This window comes from Ziziphus jujuba, chromosome 11, assembly GCF_031755915.1.
Source record: "Ziziphus jujuba cultivar Dongzao chromosome 11, ASM3175591v1".
Taxonomy (NCBI): Eukaryota; Viridiplantae; Streptophyta; class Magnoliopsida; order Rosales; family Rhamnaceae; genus Ziziphus; species Ziziphus jujuba.
In genome coordinates, this window is record NC_083389.1 from 27,542,491 (window position 1) to 27,563,175 (window position 20,685).

General features: G+C 34.4%; 3 protein-coding genes across 3 annotated transcripts; all 3 read left to right on the forward strand.

Annotated features, from left to right (window-relative positions):
- The first annotated feature begins 300 nt into the window (after window positions 1–300).
- Window positions 301–2,428, forward strand: LOC107418979 (glucan endo-1,3-beta-glucosidase, basic vacuolar isoform). Its single transcript, XM_016027687.4, has 2 exons — window positions 301–576; window positions 1,269–2,428. Exons 1-2 carry the CDS (start codon window positions 483–485, stop codon window positions 2,291–2,293), a joined length of 1,119 nt encoding a protein of 372 aa, XP_015883173.3. The 5' UTR covers window positions 301–482; the 3' UTR covers window positions 2,294–2,428.
- A 643-nt stretch (window positions 2,429–3,071) lies between these two features.
- LOC107418954 (leucine-rich repeat extensin-like protein 6) lies at window positions 3,072–3,410 on the forward strand. Its single transcript, XM_016027662.1, has one exon. It carries the CDS (start codon window positions 3,072–3,074, stop codon window positions 3,408–3,410), a length of 339 nt encoding a protein of 112 aa, XP_015883148.1.
- A 4,695-nt stretch (window positions 3,411–8,105) lies between these two features.
- Window positions 8,106–13,916, forward strand: LOC107418953 (alcohol acyl transferase 1 allele RGa-like). The gene is made up of 2 exons (XM_016027661.4): window positions 8,106–8,650; window positions 9,093–13,916. Exons 1-2 carry the CDS (start codon window positions 8,144–8,146, stop codon window positions 9,969–9,971), a joined length of 1,386 nt encoding a protein of 461 aa, XP_015883147.1. The 5' UTR covers window positions 8,106–8,143; the 3' UTR covers window positions 9,972–13,916.
- The last annotated feature ends 6,769 nt before the right edge of the window (window positions 13,917–20,685 follow it).

Below are 20,685 nucleotides of genomic sequence, written 5' to 3' on the forward strand. Positions count from 1 at the left end.
TGCTGTGATTAGTGAATAAGAATTTATAAAATTAGATTTTTCAGATTAAATGGTATAATATGATATTCAAAGTAAAAGGTAAAAAAGGGTGTGTGGTGCAGAATTCTATCAAATTTCCAACTTTTATTTGCCTTCTGTTTTGTCTTAATACAACGGTGGAAAATTCATCCATTCTTTCTTTTTAAAAAGCTTAATTACCAACCAATGCAAACATTTCCACACAGACTAAAGAAAAGAAAATGACAGACACAATTTTTAGAGATAAGCATGAATTGAATTGTTAAAAGCTGGCTGCTAAGAAACATATCAAATTAGAGTGGCATATTATATCAAATAATCTAATCTCTTTATTATTATTATTATTATGTTTTTCATATCATATTTTGGGAGGGACAAGTTTCATATCACTCTCTATATATAGAGAACTTTAATTTATGTGCAAGACGCAAGATTAGAAACAAATTGCTTTGTTGCTCTTCTCCATGGCTATCTTTTCTATAACAAGCATTAACAAATCTCTAATGGCTGCTTCAATGCTCCTTTTGGGACTTGTAATGTCAAATTTTGGCATAACAGGTTTTGTTTGTTCTTCTTCTTCCTCTCTCCATTTTCATTTGGTCAAGCATTTTCTTTTTTATTTAGTAAAGCATGTATTAAGAATGATGCTTAATCGGAGTAGTTGCATTCTCAAGCTAATGTTCGATGTATTCATATGTAGCTCAAATATAACTCACTGGTTCAAAATGCTTATAATGCCTTGTGAGTAATTATATGTTTTACTCACATATTGCCTAACTTTGGCATAAAAGAAGATGTAATAATTTATTTTTTATTATCTTCTTTTGTCTTGGTGGCAATAGTCATAGTAAAAACATTATTTTCTAACGCATATCTATCACTTTTCTTCTTTCTAAGAACTGCATAAATTTCTCAAATCCTGAAACAGCAATTCATATCTATTGTAAGGAGTCTGACAAGCAGGCTTCAAGTTATGCTTGAAGCAGGCTAACTGGGAGCTTTTTTATGTCATTCCTAGAGAGCAGATAATTAAGTTTGCCTTTCTGTTTTTGGGTTTATAACTACAATTTCTGTTGTTTGATACCATAAGGGTGTTGTCATTTTCCTGAATAAAAGATTTCCTATTTAGTTTTAATCATTTTTCATCAATATTACAAAGTCATATTGCTCTTACTAGTGCAGATCATGTTTAACTCTGCATAATTCAATCAAATGGAAGTTGATCTAACAAATTAATTTTATGAATGCAGCTGCACAATCTGTAGGTGTTTGTTATGGAATGCTAGGAAACAATCTACCATCTGCATCAGAAGTTATATCTCTTTACAGGTCAAACAACATCAGAAGAATGAGACTCTACGATCCCAATCGAGCTGCCCTGGAAGCTCTTAGAGGCTCCAACATTGAAGTCATGCTTGGTGTTCCAAACTCAGAACTTCAAAGCCTAGCAAACCCTTCAAATGCAAATGCATGGGTACAAAGAAACGTGTTGAGCTTCTGGCCAAGTGTCAGATTCAGGTACATTGCTGTTGGGAATGAAGTGAGTCCTGTTAACGGAGGCACATCTCATTATGCTCAATTTGTTCTCCCTGCATTGACGAACGTATTCAATGCAATTAGATCAGCAGGTCTGCAGGATCAAATCGCAGTTTCAATTGCAATCGACATGACTTTGATAGGGAACTCCTATCCTCCATCAGCAGGTGCTTTTCGAGATGATGTTAGGCGCTATCTAGAGCCAATCATTGGCCACCTATCATATGCAAGAGCACCTCTACTTGCTAATATCTACACATACTTTAGCTATGTTGGCAATCCAAGAGATATCTCTCTTCCTTATGCTTTATTAAGCTCACCATCCGTAGTTGTATGGGATGGTTCGCGAGGATACACAAACCTGTTTGATGCAATGCTAGATTCTTTGTACTCTGCTATGGAGAGGCTTGGAGAATGGGCTGCTTTGGATGTTGTTGTGTCTGAAAGTGGGTGGCCATCGGCAGGAGGGTCTGCGACATCTTTCGATAATGCAAGGACTTATTACTCGAATTTGATTCGTCATGTTAGAGGAGGAACCCCAAAGAGACCTGGTAGACCTATAGAGACTTACTTGTTTGCTATGTTTGATGAGAATCAGAAGAATCCAGAACTGGAGAAACACTTTGGGGTTTTCTATCCCAACAAACAACCAAAATACAACCTAAATTTTGCTGCAGAAAGAACATGGGATATTTCAACCGAATACAATAATACTCTTCCCCTTATAAGTAATATGTAAGCTTTGGAATTTACCAAGAAAAGAAAATATATGTACGCTTTGGATTTTGTTTTGTTCTTGTTCTATTTCCAAGTATGCACTTGTATTTATCAATAAGAGAATCTCATGTTTGATTTTGCTTATGAGGAAACAGAATCTGTGTAATTGTATTTTCTAGTAAATGTCATTTTCACGTGTATGCATCATAAATATATGACCGACCAAAATGTAACAATATCAAAACCTTCATCAAACTCACATAAGCTTCAGTAAGCATGATTAGTCCAACCTTATATTCATACCAAAGTGATGTTTTCCCTGGCCTCATTATGAATTACTTTTCATGCGATTTTGTCAACCATTACAACTACTTATTTTGAAATCTAGCATTACCAATGGTCACAGCTTCAACATGGATGTATTGTTGACTGGAATGTAAAATCAGTGTAAATGTAGAAGATCAAGGTCAAAAACTCATTTCTTGTGCAATAAACTATTTAGTTTATAATATCAGCTTCATATAAATGGTTTCCAAGTGTTTCTTATTTGAGTTACTTGGTTGATGGCAAGGTCTGAAGATTGTAGTGAATCTTATAGCTTTTAGAAGATGTGGGCCGGACAATGGCGTTAATTCTGCATTTATATGTGGAGCATCCGAAAAGCTTGGGAATACTAGCTTGGAAATTAAGCTATAACACTAAAAAATATTCCTCTTTCTGCATCTATATAATGAGAGAGGGTTTGATGTAATATCTCAAAGTGGTAAGGAAGAGAAATCTAGTTTTAAGCCCCTTTCACAATGACATTATGCCATTTGTTTAACATGTTTAACGGTTCAGAGCAACCACAGAATCCAAACTATGGAGCTCCTCCACCTCCTTCTGCTGGATATCCGCCTCAAGGGTACTACTATTATCCACCACCACCAGCTCCAGGATATTATCCACCACAGCCACCTCCAGTATATTATCCACCACAGCCAACACCAGGCTATAATGCTTATCCTGGTCGTTGGAATGGAAAATATGACAATAGTGGTCAGCAAAAGATTCGCCATATCAAGAATAAAACTGGTGACAACACAGGTGATAACAATGGAGCTGTCAAAATTGGCAATTTCAGAGATGAAGAAGAATGAATGAATAGTGGCAATCAAGTTATATATATACATATATATATATATATCTATACATATATGTATATATATGCATACAGAGTTCAGGACGATGTTAAATAATCTCTGGTGCACTGTACCTTATGTTATGCATGCCTCTTTGTAAGAACAATATGAATTTATGAAAGAGGTTTATTATATATATTCCTTTTCTTATCAGAATTCTTTTCATTAAATAGTTTCCTTTGATATACATAAACTCTGCTTCTTGAAAGTCACAATTTAGGAGGAAAGTTGGAAACATTTCGAGCTAAATTAATGAAACCATATTCAGTGGATGAAAGTTAACATATTGAATATGCATCATTTTTCATTTCCCCCAGTTAATATATTTTGGTGAAGTTCTCTGAGCTTGTGGCAAACCTTCCCAGGTTTACCTTATAGGAGGATTCTCCAACCCATTTTGCTGAACATTTTCAAATTGAGTTTTCTAATAAGCTGTATGTTCTGTACATAAATATTTTAGTTAACAAGAAGCCAGGCATTGCGAGCAGTACAGTTTCTTTTTGTGACAATGTACACCGCACACCATACTTGATTCGGCGATCAACAAAGAAAAGTTGTTGGCATATATTCAAGCTCAATATCAAATAAAGTTGAATTTCCTGCTGTACTTAGATCTACTTTAAATTATCTGTCAAATATCAATGTTAAATGCCTATCCTTCTTTTAAGCCGGCATCCAATTTGGGAAACCTGACAGTTGACATTGGATTGGACAAATTAGTACAATTGAATTAATATGCATATAACTTTTAACAAGATTCTTTTGCATTTGTTCTTGATGTGACTGCCCCACTAGAGAACTGATACTTTTCTGGACAAATTCATAGTTTCATCCTGCGAAGGAAATAGCTTTGCCTTTAAGCTTAAACTCTATATTTTCTCTTCCTGATCACACAAATTGTATCAAAGAAAACCTCACAGATAGCTAGTTTAAGCCTCTTAGACATGCAGATTGATTCGTTCCACCGAGCATCTGAGGCCATAGCCAACCCTTGGAATGCTTTCTGTTGTGCTATAAGGGGAGTTACTCGAGGATTTTTCAACAGGGCCGGTGCAAGCAATCCAGCTGACCAACCTGAATGCTGCAGGGCTGCAAATGGTTCAGAGCCATCATTCAGTCTCATCTATGCTGCCTCTACACCTGCTCATCCATATCCTTACAGCATCAACTGCAATGGTGAAAACAGCAATAAGAAAAAGAAACACAATATCAAAACTCGAACTGGCTATAATGTTGGCAATGATAATGGACTTGTCATCATAGAGTGCAGTGATCAGGAGAAGGTTCGAGGTATTAGAAACCGAACTGGTAATAACTTAGGTGACAGAAATGGAATGATTGAGATTAGAAATGGAAATCCCCGAAGAATCCATGGAATTAAAAACCGAACTGGCAGAAACGTTGGCAATGAAAATGGAGTTATCAAAATTGGCAACTTCCGTGGTTATTGAGCTTCTGCCACCTAGCAATGTGCATGGGAAAAGTACTGTTCATGAAGGTTTATAATCAATATATTTCTCAATTCAGTCGTGTTATGGGAAATATTATTAGTGCCAAGAATGCACTGAATGTAATAGAAGGATGTTAGAACTTGTTATCTACTTTTTCTGAAATACTAATGCTACTTTATCTTATTGCAAAGATGGAAAACTCAATTTCTAAGCTTCCTTTCTAGTTGTTGTATCTGACAGGCCAAAAATTATTCTTGTATATACGAATTTCATACTAATTAATGTTGAATTCCAACTAACACAAAAGTGTCTTTTAACTTGAAAAAGAAGCAATTATCCTGTAAGCAAAAATTTCACGTGTTTGAAATGTAGTTTAGAATTGGGTTGCGTTGAGTTAGGATATGATAATTCACATTGATTTTTAGATCCAGCTTTCTATTAATAACAGACCTTGTCAAATTATTCTGAACAATTAGCTCAAAACCTAATGATTTGGGCAGAGTGCATTCTAAACAATGACAACATATTGGTCTTATTCTTTTTGGTGAATGAGTGATAACTTGAATATTTCACTTTTCCTGTTACATGTTCTAAAGCAACATAACTTTTATTTTTTATTTTAAAGATTCGTCCAAATCCATTTCTTTCAAAATAGGCAAACAAGAACATGATTCCAAGCTGAGAAATATGTAAGAAGAGAAATCATATATTTTAACTATAGAGAGGAACTTTATCATTTCCCTGAAAGCTAACACCTTTTATTCCTCTCCAGCACGTATTAAAGGAAAACAAGTACCTCAAAGTAGAGCACAAGGCAAAGAAAGCCAGAAAGGTTTGGGCTTTGACCGAGAAAATGACAAGCAACCAAGTGCAAAATCAGGTGAGAGATAGTGTAGAACTTGGATTCGATACAGATAGCTGATTGTGTCCCCTTTCTTTTAGCCCCTGTGGATGGTGCTATCCATGGAACTGCTCGATGCATTCTCAACTGGCTCACCGATAACCATCCTGAAGGAAGATCTAATGGCCACAACCACGGCAATAATGGTTCGCAGCCACCACAATATCTGCCGCCATGGAACTATTATGGACCACCAAATTATCCAAGGCAGCCACCAAACTATCCGGGGAAGCCATATCCTGGATATCCCTCTGGTTATCCAAGCCGTCCATAATACGAATGGACAACCGAATGGAAAAGCTTATTTTATGCTCTGATACCATAGTACGAATGGACTAATTGAATGGAAAAGCTTATTTTACGTTATCGATTGCAGTAATATATATATACACACACAAACAGCAAGCCCATAGAAGGAAATAAAGCAGAATTAAATCATTCTCATACAAAAAATACAATATACATGCGTAATAGCAAAGTAACAGAATCTTCTCTAATAGTCCAAGTGGGAAATATGGCAAGATGGGTCGTTTTAATTAGAATCAAAATGGGAACAATAACGGAGACAATTTTGGAGCTGTTAAAATTGTCAACTTTGGTGGTTCCTAAGCTTGTATTATGTCCTAGAATAAAAAACGCATGCATAAATATAAAATGCTGCTGCTTTCTCTATCTCTTATTTGGAAGGAAAAAAAAAGGTTAAAATAAGAACTTCAGTAAACTGAAATATCATAGTTGTAGACATGTTTTTATGGACTTATATGATATTAGGGTAATCTTTAAAAGAACTGAGAAGACCTCTGTTTTTTTTGTTCGATTGCTTAAATTCCTCTGCCAGATGCATCTATACAAAAAGGCAAACTTCAACATTATAATTAAAAAAGTTGCATTTGGAAGAGGAATTTAAGCAATCAAAAATGCAAAAAAAAAAAAAAGAAAAAAGAAAAAAAAAAGTTCTGTCATCTATATTATTACCTGTTCAGTTTCTACTAACTCCAATCTTCCACTATTATCGTAGTTAGAAATAAGACATTATTTAAATTATAGACCTTTTTTTTTTTTTTTTGGCAAAGAAAATTATAGACTTAATTAGTTTAATTATTAGATATTGGTGTAATTATATATTAAAAGATTGGTGATAACTTTCCAAAACAAGTGAAAAGTTTTCATGTTTTTATATTTATGACTTAATATTTCCATAACAAAATTTAATAAATATTTAATATAGTTAATATTTATAGGAACTTTTAGTATTCTATTTGGATTTCTTCAATTACTAGTTATCCTTATTTATTTATTTATTTTATTAGTGCGCTTTTTAATTTGATTATATTGTGTTTTGTTTAATATTTGATTTTTGTGGGTGTTTTATTTCTTTTGGCTAAATAAATAGATTTTGTAACTCACATTTGAATAATTTATGAAAAGTAACACTAATCTAATTTCCAAAAAAAAAAAAAGGGAAAGAAAGAAAAACAAAAGATCAAATCTAAATGATATAATAGAGAATTATGCAAAATTTTGGGGTTATTGAGATGATTGCGCTTCAACATTTTCCATCACTTGCACTTGGCCCTCTAACGTTTATTTTTTGGTACTTTATCCCTAACCTCTAATTCCGTTTGTTCTATTGGGATAAAACTTAATTTACGTTAATCAGTTGTCAAAAACACAAGTGCGCGACACATGCAAGTCTTTTTAACTCTATTTGCATCATCTTCAACCTTAGTTTACCCTCTTTGCATCATTTGCAATATTACTGATCTTATAATTGATTTCATTTTTATAGGAATTCATCATAATAGTATTCATATCTAGATCTTGTCTTCCTATCTAGATCGACCCACCATTTCCAAGTTGGCTTTCCGCGTCGTTATCTTTTATATCCTTTATTTGGGTAGAGAGAACCGAATAAATTTACTATATAGTTCTCGAAGCAGAGCTCCCAATCTCACAAAGAGGTGGGGCCCACATGCCAACACTGCTTCAAGAAGCACCAAAATTTTGCTCGAAACAATCCAAATCCATAAAATTCGCAAACATTTCAATTAAAATTTTCGAGTGAGATTCTTTTATAATTGTGCTTTCACATCTCCATATAAATGGTAATTAATTAACTCTCTTTTCCTTTTTTGGTCATCATATATATGGTAACTAATATCCAAAATAAAGTACTACAACTTAAATTACTTATTGTGGCACAAATGTGGTGACCGTTTGTTTCGTCTAGGTGGATTCTGTTGGACACATAAATATAAACTCTCAAACACATTTTAAACACTAAATTGGATCTTTAATCCTCTTCTTTTCCATCTTCTTTCAAGTTGTAGTGGATAAAAATGGCATTAGTAAGACGCTTTCTGTTTAGTCGATGTCTATCACAAAAGACAAGTGGACTCAACAATGTATATCAAGCTTATTTTCAATACTCTCAACTACCCACTTTTCAAGTGAAGCGCTGTGAGCCAGAAGTGGTTGTCCCTGCAAAGCCAACACCTCTAGAAGTTAAGAAACTCTCAGATATTGATGAGCATAGAATACTGTTTCCTATGATCTGGTTTTACAAGAATAATAGAGGGAAAGACCCTGTTAAGGTGATCAGGGAAGCACTCGGTAGAGTTCTAGTGTATTACTACCCGTTAGCTGGAAGGCTCAAGGAAGGATCAGACAGGAAGCTAATGGTGGATTGCAATGGTAAAGGGGTCCTGTTCATAGAAGCGGATGCAGATATCAAGCTTGATCAACTAGGCCACCCAATTCAACCTCCATTTCCATTTCTTGATGAGGTTCTATATAATGTTCCAGGTTCTGACAATATTTTGGGTTCTCCTTTGTTGTTGGTTCAGGTGAGGATTTAGTCTTGTTTTCCATGGCCTTCTTATGCCGATTATTTTGCATATAGCATGGGAGTGCATTGTCCAAATTATTCTAAACGTCCCACCACATGTGATGAGATGAAGATATCTTGCCAATTTATTCTAAAGGTCCCACCACATCAGATGGGTTAGCATCCATCCACGTTATAGTGGAGAGCTGACCATTATAGAATTTGCTATATAAACGTATATATTGATATATGGTCCTATACGGCAGGTGGTATTGATATATGGTCCTATATGGCAGGTGGTTTTGTTTGATGCCTGATGTTGAATTACATGTAAATTATATATTATATTACTGGAATTACATATAATCGAACATTGTCCATCATAAATCGGTCTTGGCAAAATTATGTATACATACAAACATGTACTTCTAGATAAAAACATTTGTTAATTATGTATATAGGTCACTCGACTCTTATGTGGAGGATTCATTTTAGCACTACGTTTAAATCACACAATGCTGGATGGATTTGGGCTGCTTCTGTTCATGAACGCATGGGCAGAGATGGCATGTGGAGCACAACATCCGTCTATTCCACCTGTTTGGAACCGTGATCTTTTAGATGCTCGAAACCCACCAAGAATAACTCGTGTCCACCATGAATTCCAACAAGGAATCAACGATGATCAAATAGATATGGATACGACCCAATTGGTCAACCGCTGTTTCTTCTTCGGTCCCAATGAAATAATGGCGATTCGAAAGCATCTTCTTCCACATCATCCACATCTTTCTTCTTCCTCCACCAAGTTCGAGCTGATAACGGCTTGTATATGGAAATGCAGAACACTTGCACTGGATTTGGACCCAGAAGAGGTTGTCCAAGTTTCCATCGTATTCAATGGAAGAGGCAAAGATTCTTTGGACCTGCCCTTAGGATACTATGGTCCTGTTGTTGCTTCCCCTTCTGTAGTTTCAAAGGCTGGAGATTTGTGCGGTAAGCCATTGGGATATGCGGTTGAATTGGTGAGAAAGACCAAAACAGAGAATATGGATGCAGAGTATATTAGGTCGGCTGCAGATTTTTTGGTGACTAAAGGAAGGCCTGGTTATAAACTCAGAGGGAATTACTATGTTTCTAATATAACTCATCTTGGATATGGAGATGTTGATTTTGGATATGGTAAAGCGGAATATGGTGGACCTCCTAAAGCATATGTTGTGGGTTGTTATCATGTAAAGCATAGATATAAAGGTCATGATGGGTCTTTAGCGATGATTTGTTTGCCATTTTTGGCTATGGCACGGTTTCAGAAAGAGCTGGAGAAGATTATCAAATGAGGGGTCTAGTAACATGATGTCCATGACATAAGGAAACTAGCTTTGTGAACTGCAAGAAGTTTCTTTTTCAATAGGCTATGATAATTTCAGTTTAATCAATAAAATAAAAATTTCTCGTTTACTTTGGTACATCTAATGTTATTTTTTGTCACTAAAGTTGCAACTGTTTTTGGCTAGAAAGCTTTTGCGAAATAATTCCAAGAATCTAATATAAAGGAATGGCTGCACTAATAATTCAAGATTCTAAAATATTAGCTTGAAAATGAAGCTAAAACCACCCTCGTGTTCCTCTTACAGTTGCATCTACATATATAATCAGACAACGTTCAATATTATATATCAAAGTTGTAAGGCGGAGAAATATAGGCATATAAGCTTTTCGAAATGAAAAGTAGCCATTTGTTGAACATTCACTATAATGGTTTAGAGCCACCACAAAATCCTAAGCATGGAGCTCTTCCCACTAATGGTGGATATCCTCCTGCCTCACCTCCAGGGTATTACTATTATCCACCACAGCCATTTTCAGGATATAATCCTCCACCGCCACCACCGGCATATTATGCTTATCCCAGCCGCTGGAATGGCAAATATGATAACAGCGGTCAACAGAAGATTTCTCATATCAACAATCAAACTAGTGGAAAGAAAGGAAACTGCAATTAAAGCAATCAGATTTGGCAAATCAAAGGCAAAGAAGAAAGAGTTGTGTCAAAGCAAACTATATATATATAAATGTAAATGTATATATGTATATGTACAAGCAATTTAAGAAATAATTTCTGATGTCAACTCTCTACCTTTTGTTTTGCATTGCAGAAGAAATCTTTTATTTACAAATACATAAATTTATGAGAAGAGTCATTTTCCTATATATGTTGCAGAAATTCTATAATTGGTTGCAGATCCACAAAGTTAGTTGTTGTCCACAAAGTTATGAGCAACAGATTCAATGGTTGCAAAAGGCATACACCAGCAAGCAATCAATTTTGTTTGTGAGTTAACATTTACATTCCTCATCAGGCTTCAGCAGCCATATAAGCATAACCAAGTTCCTCAATGTGGAACGCAAGGCAAAGAAAGCAATATTTTGGGTCTATCTAACTGAGACAATGACAAGCAAAGAAGTGAAACGTCGGTTGAGAGACACTGTTGAACATGGATTTGATAAACTGCACAGGATAGCTTATGTTGTTACCTTTCCTTTAGCTCCTCTGGATGGTGCTATCCATAGAATTTCTCAAGACATTCTTAACTGGATCACTGATAACAATCCTGAAGACAGAGCCAATGGTCACAACCATAACCACAGCAAAAGTTCACATCCACCATAGTATCTGCCACAATGCTGGATATCCCTATGACTAGCCAAGTTATCAAAATGGGAAATATGATAACAGCAGTCAGCCAAAGATCCATGGCAGTGAGACTATAGCTGAAAACAATAAGGGAAATGATGATGGAGCTGTCAGGATTGGCAACTTTGGTCGGATCTAAGATTTCAAGTATATTACCATAAAGGCATGTACAAATGGAAGATGTTGCTTAGTATCTGTACCTCTTTTATGTAGTAAACTCGTTAAAATAAGAGCTTGAACTTGAAGTGTTAATATACATTATAGCTGTTAAAGTATGACTCTAGGCATCTCTTTGTGTATTTTGATATGATATTCAGAGTTAATTTCATCAAACAATCCAAAATAATATTCAGCCGCAGTTTGATATTATGTGTAATTATAAGAATGTTAACTTTCCCTTAGTTCTCTACTCTATCTTCTCCCCATTTTTCTCTCATCGGTATGTATGTGCTTTGAAATCTCTTTGATAAATATGCAAACAGATTATGTGCACTTTTTATGAGATGGTTAAGATCAAACATAATGCCAAAAAATAAAGGCTGTGTTTCAGATGGAGCCTAGACATAGAAAAGTATCCTATAGCAAATTCGCTCAGCTTTGAAATGTTTAACAAATAATTATGATACTTGAATTGTCAACCATACTGAAGACACCGCCTAACCTCTGCAGAACAAATGTGAAACGTATGCAAACACAATGGAGGAAGGTAGGAAAATGGTTGAGTTAAAGTAAAAAAGTAACAATGCAGGCATATAAATGATTACCATCATAACATATTTGTTAACCATTGTTTAGGATTGATAAGGTCTTTGCTTTGGAGTTTATACAAGATTCTTCAACATTTGTTCCTGATAGACCATTACCACTAATGAAAAAAATGATACTTTCTTAACGAAGAAAATTGGAACAAACAATAAATCATGGAAAAGGAGGTAAAAATATTCTATATTCCTCTTCTTGTAACCATAAAAGAGAGTTTCAAAATATTTTTGAAAAACAACAAGATTTTTCTTTTGCATTTGTTCCTGATGGAAGAATCCGACTAGAGAAATGATGCTTTCTTAATTGCCAAATTAATTAACTTGGACAAAGAGTTAATGTGAAGGCCAATTGATTTGTCATTAAGCTTAAACAAATTCCATATTCCTCTTCCTGAAACTACAAATGGTCAAAAGGTTCACAAAAGTTACAAGATAATTGATTCTTCTGCATCTATTCCTGATGGATAACTCCGCTATAAAAATGATGTTTTTTATTCCTGATGGATAACCCCACTATAAAATGATGTTTTTAACTTGTAGATAAATAGAGTTAAAACTGGAGGTAATAACATTGCCTTTAAGATTATGAAGATTATGAATTCCTGTTCCTATAACCATAAAATTCCTATAACTATAAAAAGATGGCCTTTCAGTGTCACAATAGCAAATAATTAGAATGAGATAGACTTAAAAGGAGTGGATACTAGCAATCATCAGGACGAAAGAAGAAGAAGCTAAAAAGAGACTATTTAAACAAATTTCAGATTCAACCTAATCCACTTTTAGTTATTCTTCCATGATATTAATTAATAAGTAAGACTATTGATAGTTATAGAAGCACTATACCATTGATAGAAACATTTCACTTTTCATATAACATGTTCTAGAAGCAATGTATTTATATATATATATATATATATATATAATTTTTTTTTTCCTGCAAGATTCATTTAAATCCAATGCTTTTGGGAAAAAACAGATTTTCAAGTACATGATTCTGAATTATAAAGTATGTGAATGTTAAAGGGGCTTTAGCTTTCCATATATATGAACACCTCGTATTCCTCTTCAGGCTCAGCAACTATATAAAGACAACCAAGTTCCTCAAAGTGAACACAAGGCAAATAAAGAAAGTAACACTTTGGCTCTAGCTAACTGAGACGATGACAAGCAAACAAGTGAAAAATCAGGTAAGAGATAGTGTGGAACGTGGGTTCGACAGCCTGCACAGGATAGCTGACGTTGTCACCTTTCCTTTAGCCCCCTTGGACGGTGCTATCCATGGAACTGCTCGAGGCATTCTCAACTGGCTCACAGATAACCATCCTGAAGACAGATCTAATGGCCACAACCACAACAACGACCACCGCAATGGTCCACCACCACCAGGACCACCACAGTATCCGCCACAGCCACCATACTATCCGCCTCAGCCATATCCCGGATATCCCTCTGGCTACCCTGGTCGTCAAAATGGGAAGTATGATAACAGCGGTCAGCAAAAGATCCATGGAATTAAGAACAAGACTGGAAAGAATAAAGGAAATGACAATGGAGCTGTCAAGATTGGCAACTTTGGTCGGGTCTAAGCTTGTATCAAGCATACCATAACGGCATGCGTAAATGGAGGATGCTGCTTAATTTCTGTACCTGTTTTATGTAGTAAACATGTTAAAATAATAGCTTGAAGTAAGCTGAAATCTGAAGTATGTATACATCCTTTTGATAGCTTAAGTAAGCTGAAATCTGAAGTATGTATACATCCACCATTTGATATATATGTACTAAATACGTTATCTATGATCATTATAAGCTGTTAAGTATTAGATACGTATTTGCTAGAATATTCAAAAATAATTTCCATCAAACAATTACAAACAACCAAAATAATTTTCCGATTTAATTTGATATACATGAAATAAGAATGTTAACTGGAGAAATAGTTTGGGGGTATTTTCCCCAAATAAACAACCAAAAGTATCACCTTATTTTTGCTGCAGAAAGAATGTGGGTTATTTCAGCTTATTACAATACTACTGCTCCCCTTTTATGTAACATTTTTGGATTTTCTTCTATTTCCAAGTTTGATTTCCCTTCTGAGGACAACAGAAGCAGTGTAAATGTATCATGCATATAACTGTACCTGAAGTTCTTTCTATGTATCACATCCACAGCCATACGGAGATATTTACTGAATTGATACACTTTAAGAAAAATAACAAAAATATTTTTACAGTTTTTGGTTGGAAAACTTGAAAGGGTTATGAATCCCCCTGTCTTAATGTTATAAGGTGAAATTCCTATTTACATGGAACCAATGCCAAGAGAAGTCAGATGGGTCTGTGATGCACCCTCCAATCAAACCTTTATATTCCCATGTAGGCTTCTATCTTTTAAATCCACTACAACGCAAACTTGTTTTCCTAATCTTTTCACAAACTACTTTCACACAATTTTTAGTTAATCATAGAACAACTATATATGCTGCATTGTAGCATTACACATTTATTACCAATTGAAACAGGTTCAACATTGAATACATGTTGCTTGTCATGTCATAAAGTAAAGAAGATAATTTCAAGATAGCTTGGAACAATATTAATAAAAATCACGTGCAATCTCAAACTATATTATATATTATTCCAATTAATGCGCCAACTCTATGTTCATTTTGTGCAGAATCCAATTCTTATCCTGTGAACAATTGGTTCTTAGTTTCTTCAAGTTAACTTTGTTTATGCTAAGGTCTCTAGATTATAGTGAATCTTGTGGCTTTTAGACTTTTAGTCAAGGTGGGACTAACTGGATAGCTTGAAAGTTAGGGCAAAAAAAAAAAAAAAAAAAAAAAACAAAACAAAAAAAAAAAACAGATTCCTATTCCTGCATCTATAAAAATTGAGATTAAAGGCTAGTGTTATACCTCAAAGTGGGAAGCCAGAGCAATCCAGTCCTCTAAGCCTGTCGTAATGACACTAAGCCATTTCTTTAACATGTACTTAACTGGTTCAGTGCAGCCACAATATCCCCACTATGGAGCTTGTCCTCCTTGTCCTCCTCCTCCTCCTCCTCCTTTTCCTCCAAATCATGGATATTGTGGATATCCCCCTGCTCCACCTCCACCTCCACCTCCACCTCCACCTCCACCTCCAGTGCACTATTGCTATCCACCACAACCATCTCAGGGTTATTATCCACCACCGCAGCCAACACCAGGATATCATGCTTATCCCGGTAGCTGGAATGGAAAATATGACAATAGCGGTCAGCAAAAGATTCACCATATTAAGAATCGAACAGATGACAACCATGGAAACCATAATGGAGCAGTCAAGATTGGCAACTTCGGAAGATTTGATGAATGAGTTGTGGAAATGCCAAGCTACGTATTTTACGACTAGCTCAATGAGAAGCTCATATAAATAAACTATAATATACCTTAAAATATAAATAAACTATGATTGTACCCTGCGTTTATGTTATGCATGCCTTTCTTTATAAACAATATGAATTTATGAAAATGTCCTTCTGCTATGTCCCTTTCTGATAGCAATACTGCATATTTTGATAGGATGATGATAAACTAAAGAAAGTAGGTGGAAGGAATATTGATGACAAATGATGTTGATTTATTTTTAGTACTCGACCTACTTCATTCCTATCCTTCTTGAAGCCGGTTTTTTGATTTGGGAAACCTGAAAAAAAAATCGGGTTGGACTAGTGAGAGTATACGATTTTTCTGAGAATATATGATTGATAAGCATATATTATAGCTTTTAACAAAATTCTTTTGAATTTGTTCCTGATGGAACTACCCCACCAGAGAAAAGAAAATTTATCATGACAATGAAACGAGGTAATAACTAACCGTTCCTTTAGCTTAAACTCTATATTCCTCATCTGCCAATACTCCATCTCAGAAAACCAAACAAAATATCTAGTTTAGGGACTCTTGAGACATGATTGATTCAGTCCACAAAGCATCAAAGGCTGTATCAACCTCTCTGAAGGGCGTTGCTCGAGGACTTCTCTGTATGGGCAGAGGAAACCATACAGAAGACGAACCTGAAAGCTGCAAAGACACAAATGGCTCAGAGTCATCACAAAATATCAATTATGCTGCCCCTGCATCTGCTCCAACTCCTGGCTATGACATTTGCAATGATAATGGTGTTGTCATAATAGAAGGCAGTGATGAAGTACCGAAGATCCGTGGTATCAGAAATCAAGCTGAGGGTAACATAGGGAACAAAAATGGAATCGTTGAGATACGAACTGGGAATCTGCAAAAGATCCATAACATTAAAAATCGAACTTTCAATAACGTAGGCAATGAGAATGGAGTTGTCAAAATAGGCAAATTCCCCAGTGCTTAAGCTTGTGTTATCACAAAGGTATAAATGATCAATGTATTCTCAACCCTGTTGTGTATTGGAAATGTTAGAGCCAAGAACTTTTTTTCCTGATTTCATGCACTAGTATTTTTTTCTGATTTCATTTCTAGTATTTTTTCCAAGTTGACTATCATACTTTGAAGAGATCAGGCAGAGTAATTAAGCATAAATCTATTTACCCATTGGAGGATTCTAGTTTACTCATTTTATGCACCATTTCCACAATGTTATTATGCACTGGCATCTCCACAATATTATGCACCACTTTCATCTCCAGAATATCATGACTATCCCAGCCAATGGAATAGTGGTCGCAATATCCATGACATCACAAGTCGAACTAGACACAACCATGGCAATCACAATGGAATTGCCAAAAATGGAAATTTTGGCTACAACGAAGCACATTCAAATTGTGTCAACATCCACATGCACAAGCCAAGAGCAAGCCTCTTTTCATTTGAACAATATTTTTGATTTATTTTTCATTGGAGAGAACCTTTTTTGTATTTTTGAATGCTAAAACCTAGTTGAAAACTTGTCTGTATAAATCATTGTAAAAGACATGCAATGGATGATGAAAGCCAAAATTGATCAATATGTCTCATTTGATAGCCTTCTCCTTTCTACCAATCTTTTTTTTTTTTTTTTTTTTCTTCCTGATTATTCAAATTGGGATTTCTATATAACTGAGCTATTTTGTATACAAGGATTTTTTATTGGGGGGTAAAATTGTATATAACGATTTTGGTAAACCGTAAACTTGTATTATATTTGGAAACCATTAACATTGCTTTGGTCTAGTGACAACATAGGATTATATAAGCCGTTTTCTTCGGAGTTAACAAGATTGTTTAGCATTTATTCCTGATGGAACAGCCCTACTAGAGAAATATTGTAGCGGCTAATCCTAGAAAAGATATTAGCTTTGCCTTCAAGCATAAACTCAGTAATCTTCTTCTCGGAACAATTGAAGCACAAATTCAGTTCAACCAAGTTAACAAGATCAGTATTGGTTCCAAGAGGAGAAAAAAGATAGTTAGCAAGATCAGTCTGCATTGATTCCTGATGGGACAATTCCACTTGATAAATGATTCTTTTTTTGAACAATGAAACTTGCGCAAAGTACCAGGCTATTTTTTTAAAAGCTTATACTGTATTCCTATTCCCACAATATATGGTAAAAAAGTTCAAGGAAAGTCAACAAGATTCTTTTTACATTTGTCTCTCATGTGATCATGATGCTTGCTTGATTGCCAAACAATTAGTCTCCAAGGGTAATAATTCTGTATTCATCTTCCTGCGACTATGATAATATGTAACAGAGTTCATAAAAAATTAACGATATATAATTTGTTTGCATTTATTCCTGGTGGAAACAAAACTCACTTTATTTTTCATAGCCAATGAAACCTGGTTCTATATATGACTGTATTAACACAGCATATTAGACCTTAATTATCAATTTTCACAGCTTGTTAACGTATACAAGCACTATAGCTTGCTAACTGTGTAGCTAGATATGGAGAAAGCTGTTGCCTAATACTCTATATACTTGGTTTCCAATTACAAGCAGGCCATATACAGTATCCGATTCATACCTTGAAAAAATAAAGGGTTAGTGTCTTAGTGTTTCTTTCTTCTAGTTACTTCGTTGATGCAAAAGTTAGTGAATCTTACGGCTATTTTTTGTAATTAAGTTTGTGTTATTTATGTGGGGAATCTGAATAACTTGGCAATAGCTTGCAAGTTAGGCTAAACCACCCCCTATATATAAAGCTTTTTGTTATATCACAAGGTGGTAAGACAGAGCCATCTAGCTTTTAAGACTCTTTCACAATGTCAATAATCCATTCGTCGTGCTCATGCAGCACTGATTCAGAGCCACCAGAAATTCAGGACGATGAAGCTCCTGCACAAGCTCCAGACGCATGTCCTGCTAGCACTTCACTTCCCGAAACCAATAACCCTCCAGCACAGCAAAATCCTAGCTGCAGCACCAACAGCAAACATGAAAACTGCAATCAACGAAAGCAGAAGAATGTGGAAACTCGAACCGGCTATAATGTTGGTGATGATAATGGAGTTGTCATCATCGAATGCAGTGATGACGATCAAGATATTCATGATATTTCAAACGAAACTGGGAATAACATAGGCAACAGAAATGGAGTCATCGAGATAAGAAATGGCAATCAGAAAGAGATCTATGGCATCGAAAACCAAACTGGAAATAATGTTGGCAACAATAATGGAGTTGTCAAAATAGGCAATTTTCGCAGCGCATGAGCTTGTGTTGCACATCCATATACATAGCCTTCAGCAGTTCATGAAGATGCGATATGAATAATGAATTGTATTCTCAACCTTGTTGCAAATGCACTTCCATGTACTTTTGAAATATATACCAGTCTTTTCACTCTTTAATTACAAAGACTTGGCATGATGAGTTGCTTTCTTATTTGAAAAAGAAATTAGCTTAGACAAAGAAATTAACTTGACAAAGAAACATTGGTTTTCTATATTCCTCTTCCTTCAAATGCATTGCACCAAAATTGAGGAAAAAAAAAAAAAAAAAGGTGCTTAAAATTTCTCTGTTCTTCTTTTTCATATATTCCTATTGCAAAATACTAGCTTTGCCTTTAAGCTTAGTACTTTTTATATTCCTCTTCCTGCAACTATATACAAGGTCAAAAGTTCATAAGAGTTGAGAAAAGTTTAACCTTTGGCATAAGTTCCTCGTGCAACAACCCTGGCGACTAGCAAAAAATGTAACTTCTCTTAATAAAAACGAAACTTGGTGAAAACAAGATCGTTTTGGATTTTTATATCATTGATATTTTTCTGACCAATGGAAACTTTGACACATAATTAAAGCTGGAGGGTAATAGGCTTAATAGCTTTGCCTTTATGATTATTTTTTAAATTTTAAATTTTTTTTTTTTTTTTTACAGGGAACGGGAGAGTTTGAACGCGGTAATTGCCAATGAAATACCACTAATGTAAAAAGCTTAAGCTGATGGATTTTTATTTTATTTATATTTTTCTCTAATACTCCTTTCAAATGTAGACCGTCTTTTTTAGATTTCTTTTTAAATTTTTACATGTGTTTAATTTATTTATTTATTTAGGGTGGAATTGTTGAGTTATGAACCCAGTATTTTTTGAATTTCTGGATTCTAATACTATATTGAAAAACACATGTAAAGACACAGAAAGAAGCTCAAACAAGGCAGACCTACATTTGAAGGGGAATGTTAAAGAAAAATATAAATTAAATTAACACACACATTTCATAAACTTAAACTTTTGAAATTAATAATATTTCAACAATTGCTCGTGGAAATAGTGGCATATTTCTCCTCCTCGAACCACACAAGATTGAAGATCTTATCCACGAAAAGCATCACCAAACAGCATTTTTAGGCCTCCAAGGCATGAATATCGAATTAATTATAGTGGATTTTAAACACTTATGAGCAATGGTGGAAAAACGCAACAGACCATTTAAACAAATTTTAGATCCGAAACTTATAATCATTAATTTAGACATAGTTCATTCTAGTATAATCCATTAATTTAGACATCTTCATGTTCATTAGATTTAATTAGATGAAGTTTTTCCTTTAGGTGGGTTAAATAAAATCTTAAGGAAAAATGACCATTAATTTAACAACTTGCCATTTCACTATTTTCATATCAAATTTTCTTAATTCCTAATTCACTTTTTTGCAAGATTCTGTTCAAATCCAACTTTTTTTTTATTTTTTTATTTTTTATGAAGGGGAAACTACATATTTACATAGATAATATATAGGAAACTACATATATACATAGATAATATATATTTGCACAGTGATTCTTCCATTAGCAAATCATGGATAAATTTTTATCTAGAAGAACGCACATTAAATATTTAAATTTACATAAATAGAAATTTTTTTATAATACGAATATCTACAAATTTTTTAAACTTGTAAATATATTTTAGACAATAAATATTAATAAGTTAAAAATTTATATATGACTACACTTTTTTCTCTTTATATATTTATGTCTGTATGTGTATATTTTTTTAATTAATTTATTTATTTTCTTTTTTTTGTGTATATGGTTAAATTGCCACTTATCACATAAGCTATAGCTCATATTTTATCAGCTAAATAACATGCGTATTTATTTTCCAATATATATTCCAATATTA

Coding starts and splice junctions, on each gene's coding strand:
- LOC107418979 (XM_016027687.4), top strand. CDS start 483: ATGGCTATCTTTTCTATAACAAGCATTAACAAATCTCTAATGGCTGCT. Junction 577..1,268: donor GTCAAATTTTGGCATAACAG/GTTTTGTTTGTT, acceptor TTATGAATGCAG/CTGCACAATCTGTAGGTGTT.
- LOC107418954 (XM_016027662.1), top strand. CDS start 3,072: ATGACATTATGCCATTTGTTTAACATGTTTAACGGTTCAGAGCAACCA.
- LOC107418953 (XM_016027661.4), top strand. CDS start 8,144: ATGGCATTAGTAAGACGCTTTCTGTTTAGTCGATGTCTATCACAAAAG. Junction 8,651..9,092: donor CTCCTTTGTTGTTGGTTCAG/GTGAGGATTTAG, acceptor TTATGTATATAG/GTCACTCGACTCTTATGTGG.